A 4980-nucleotide genomic window follows, 5' to 3' on the forward strand; every position below is an offset into this window, starting at 1 on the left:
TATATACTAGAGTGCGAAAGAAAGTGACACTCTACCAGGGGCGTAGATAGGGTGGGGCAAGCAGGGCACATGCCCTGGGCGCCACTTTGAGGGGGCGCAATTTTGGCCAACATCATTTTCTAATGAAGCCATTTCTATGCGAGTTTCCACTTTTTGGTTGAGTGGGGTCAATTTTGATGCTTATCCCGGGCGCCATTTACCCTAGCTACGCCCCTGCTTATATTCCTAATAACTGTTCAAGTCATTTCCATATTAATGCCATGTGATGAGAGCTGGCCAATAGAGGCGTAGAAGCCATTCTGAATTTGTCTCAAAATCTCTCACTCATTTCTTTGCATCTGATGAGATGGACCACTCCTCCGCGCCCACGAAACTCAGCGTCATGCAGAGTTGATTCACACTGTAATTGTGTGTGTGTGTGTGTGTGTGTGTGTGTGTGTGTGTGTGTGTGTGTGTGTGTACGCGCGTACGTATGAGCTAAAAACATAACTCAGAGTGGCCAGTGGCATATATTTGAACAACGTAGAAAAATAAATGTATAACAAATATAAAACAACAAAAACACTTGATTTATTAAAATTATCTTTACCTGTATATGTGGCATACTTACCGAATGATAATTGAGAATAGCTCAATATGAGAAAGGGAGATAATCTCAAGCATCAAGCATTAAGAGAGGCGACAAGCTTGCTATACAGAACAAGTGTCCACATATTTTTTAATACATTTCTGTGTCGTACATTACATTGAATGCCATGTATGTGTGGCGGGGTGCTGTGCGTCACTACCTAAACGCAAATGCATATATGTACAGGCACATATACATACACATATATATTGCACGAGGGGTGCTAAAAATGTCTTGGTTTGGTGGCTATCGCGAAAGCCTGGCTGGAAGCCCAGCCTTCCGAGTTCTTTTACAGGGCTTAGAAAAGCTAAAGGACTGCTCAATAAGTGTGTAAATCTGAAAGGAGAACATGTTATATAAACTCATAATTAATTGATCCTCCTGTATTTCCTTTTACTCCAAGTCAGGAACTTTTCAACACCCCTTTGTATGCGTGAATGTCAAGGTATTTGCTGAACATTCTAATCTCCCTGGAATGCAGCCATGTATATCACTTGATTTTGTTCAGTATAATATCGAAAGATATCATATATGATATCCATGTCCTTAGGTTGTATAACACATAACTCCACATGAATCTCATACTTACACTTGCTTCTAATATCCCCATCGGATGTTTACCAGTTAAAATTCTCAATGTTGCATTGCCAACGTCTAAAGCTTTTAGAAGATCTTCTGATAAAGTTGTAATACTGCCGGAAATCTGAGGAAACAAACAAACGTTAAAATAAAACTCTGTTACATTCAATAGAAGCAGTATTAGATTAAAATAGCTAACTGCGTATCATACATAATGCAGATACATCGCGAAAGTCAAGTTAACTGCGATATTTATCCCACAATAATATCAAAGTACGTCCATAATATATATTATCACCGAGCGAATACTGCAGTTAATATACCTTTTCGCAATGTATCAGCATTAATTATGACATAGGGGTTGCTAAATATTATAAAAATCAACAAATGTATTTATAAATAATTTTACCATTAAAGACATATCCCTTCACTAAGCAATAGTTTAAAAGCAGAGTGAGTTTGATCTTTAGCATTACAGTGTAAACCACGTACATGTTTAGGTCTTGTATGACTTCAGTTAAGCATAATCTAACACCATTTATTCGTTTTTGACCGAAGATATAATAGACATTTCGTATGTTAACACTGAGTGACTGTTATACTTTAAAAGAATAAAGTAGGAGGTCTAATAAAATCAAAACATATCTAGTGTTATCATTGGTGTTTATTACTAAAGACCAGACTAACTCCTCACTTTATTCTGTTTAATCAACTGTATTCAGGTGTACAAGCACACACACACACACACACACACACACACACACACACACACACACACACACACACACACACACACACACACAAACACACCATAGGAACTTTACTGCGAAGTACCGATGGTTCAGTGACTTCTCAGACAAAAGCTGCGCATTGTATCGTTGTTTCTACAAACATCAACACGGTTTATTCCCTCTGAGCTATTCGACTGCCTCAAGAACCCACTTATTAACTGTGGGTTAACATGTTGATAATCCTACAGCTAAATGTGTGAGAGAGAACGAAAAGTGAAAGACAAGGGAGGGAGAGCGAAGGAGCGAAGGAAACAGAAACAGAGACAAAGAAATCCGGGGGTAGATTTTCTTTCCTAAAAGAATGATCTTACTTACAATACTGCTATGGAATTTCCCAATCATTCTTGTGAATCCTGGATTGAGTGGGGAGTTAACATGGCTGCCATATTTAGCAAGGTAAGCACTGGCCTTGTGGTCTTGTGATATAGCCATATCATCAAGCAATATTTGGTAGTGAAACTGGCATCCGGAGTCAAGAGCTAACCATGCGTAAGCTGCACCACTAGATTTGAAAATACCATTATCACGCGCTCGAATAACGAACGGAAATCCTGCAACAAAGAATAATACATATGTAATATTAAATACTGTATACACACACACACACACACACACACACACACACACACACGCGTATATATAGGGTAAAAATTAATAATTAATTGATAACTAGTAATTTTACCAACTAGTTTGGTGTGTTAAAAAAGCCATTATCGGTAAACTTACACAAAAGTTTTATAATTATAAACATAATTAAAATTAGGGTTTAGCAAAAATTGCTTCACCACAAGTGATGAAGCAATTTTTGTAGAATCCTAATTTTAATTCCATATATATATATCTGTCTTTCTATGTATGAAGGTATGTATGTCATTATCCAGTTTATTTCAAGATTTGTTGCCAATAGAGAAAAAACCAGTTTCTAATCTGGATCCAAGGTTCCTTCTCTCGGAGGAAACCATCAAGGTGCTTGAAAAAGTGGTAGTCGGTAGAACCATTTTCGAGCTGACCACTCACTGTTCATTTCTTCACCAAACGTTTCGTTGATATCGCGTGTAGTTTCAGCTGCTTTACGTCCTTTTTTGATGTTGAATAGCAAAATTGCTCAAATATCGCGCTTAGACAGTTTCATCTCAGATGATTGTAACAACAGTGAAAAAAATATCGATGTTAATTTAATGAAGTATCTGGGCACGCCTACGTCTGTATTATCAGATAATTACAAAAAAAGTGTTTAAAAAAATTCAAAAGTCTGCAAAAATTCCATACAAATTCTTCATGGTTCAAAACGTTGCTTACTTTTTACTCAACCTGATATATGCACATACACACATTGCTTATGGCCTGTACGATAAGAGTTAATGTTTTGCTATCATTTGAATTATTTGAGTTGCATTTATAACAACGACTAGGTGTTTTTTTTTTCTTTTAATATCTTCATGATTTATACCAGTTATATGCTAATGGCTATCCATAAATTATGTTTCTCTTCTGCAAATCTTTGGTTATATAAGACGTACAAAATCAATAAGATGCGTGGGTTATGACTAACGAAAAATGCTACCAATAATCCAAAGACATAAGTTTTGCTGTGAGATACATTTTTTGTCTATCACTGATAAAATTCTTATATAGCTTTCCAATTATATTTCATCATTTGACTGCGTCCATGCTGCAGCCCGCTTCGAAGTGTCTTAGTCGAACAAATCAACCCTGGTACTTATTTCATTGGTCTCTTTTGCTGAACGACTAAGTTATGGAGACAAAAACCAACGCCAGTTGTCAAGCGGTGGTTGGAGACAAACACAGACATACATAAATTATATACATATATACAACGGGCTTCTTTCAGTTTTCTTCTGAGAATTCACTCACAAGGCTTTGGTTGACACGGGGCTATAGTAAAAGATACCGGCCCAAGGTACTACGCAGTGGGTCTGAGCCAAACACCATGTGATCGGGAACCAAACTTCTTATCACACGGCCGGGCGTATGTCTGCTGTATACTTTAACAACAATTCCTGTGACTTATTTGAATCTGAGTGCTTATAAATAAATATACGGCCTAAAGACACAAACAAACTTCTGTATTTTGTTAGAATTATTTGAATACCATACCACCACACCCAAACATTCATAGCCATTCTCAAAATACTTCAGGAATGCCTAATCAAACGTCGATAGAAGAAATCTACTTTGTGCAAGAGTGGCCCAGTTCATTACAATATCACCTGAGAGGTTTCTCATAGATCATTAACCACCAAGAAATCTGTTAAGATGCCTAACTTCCTCTCACATGCTGACATCAATTTTCACCAACCTCAGGCTGTTCTTGATTTAATTTTACATTTATTTAGCTTTATTTTTTTCCTTTACATTCAATACACTTAGACTCCTTAGTGTATAGCTTTTAAATTTGCTGTTCGGCCGCTCGTCTCCAGTTAAAACTTCATACTGAGCAATTGAATAATTCAAACTGAATTAATCCCTAGTCTCGTCGCAGCTAAATATAACAATTGTTCTGGCGGATGATGTATATCTAGTTACACGTCAATAAGTGGCCTGAGAACCGAATGCATTCACCTGAACACATGCATGCATTATCCACAGGCAGGGATGCATTGGTACATACAGGTGCGTGCAGTAACGCACAGCTACACAATTGCTTATGTCCTAATACCGATACTTCTCGATAAATACATCACAAAAGGAGACAGGTGCGTACGGACGAACCTCTTTACCTCTACCTCATATACATACATACACACACACACACACACACACATAATATGTATGCTGTTATGGCCAATGCTCCAACAGCCAATCTTTAATGTTAAATCATTCAAAAGAACATAAACAACTTGTCATCCACATCACATCGTCCTCTTCCTGCCACTGCGCCTCACACAATCACTCACACTCAACTGTCTTCCACTATGTCTCTAGATCTTTCATGGACAGCCCTCATCTTTCTTTCTCCTA

The 4980-nt window shown here is 37.4% G+C and overlaps 1 protein-coding gene across 3 annotated transcripts in view; it reads right to left on the reverse strand.

The window, feature by feature from the left end:
• The window catches only part of LOC106870547 (chordin), a 179843-nt gene that overhangs the window by 25082 nt on the left and 149781 nt on the right, over positions 1–4980 (reverse strand). For all 3 annotated transcript variants that reach the window (XR_001409540.2, XM_014916669.2, XM_014916670.2), the window contains exons 14-15: positions 2314–2549; positions 1218–1331 (exon numbers count right to left, since the gene is read on the reverse strand). Coding sequence is in view for 2 of the 3 variants with exons in the window: in XM_014916669.2 (XP_014772155.1) it covers positions 1218–1331; positions 2314–2549 (350 nt within the window). In the remaining variant the exon portion in view is untranslated. The remainder of the gene's footprint in view (positions 1–1217; positions 1332–2313; positions 2550–4980) is intronic.

Source organism: Octopus bimaculoides, chromosome 12 (genome assembly GCF_001194135.2).
Source record: "Octopus bimaculoides isolate UCB-OBI-ISO-001 chromosome 12, ASM119413v2, whole genome shotgun sequence".
NCBI classification, from domain to species: Eukaryota; Metazoa; Mollusca; class Cephalopoda; order Octopoda; family Octopodidae; genus Octopus; species Octopus bimaculoides.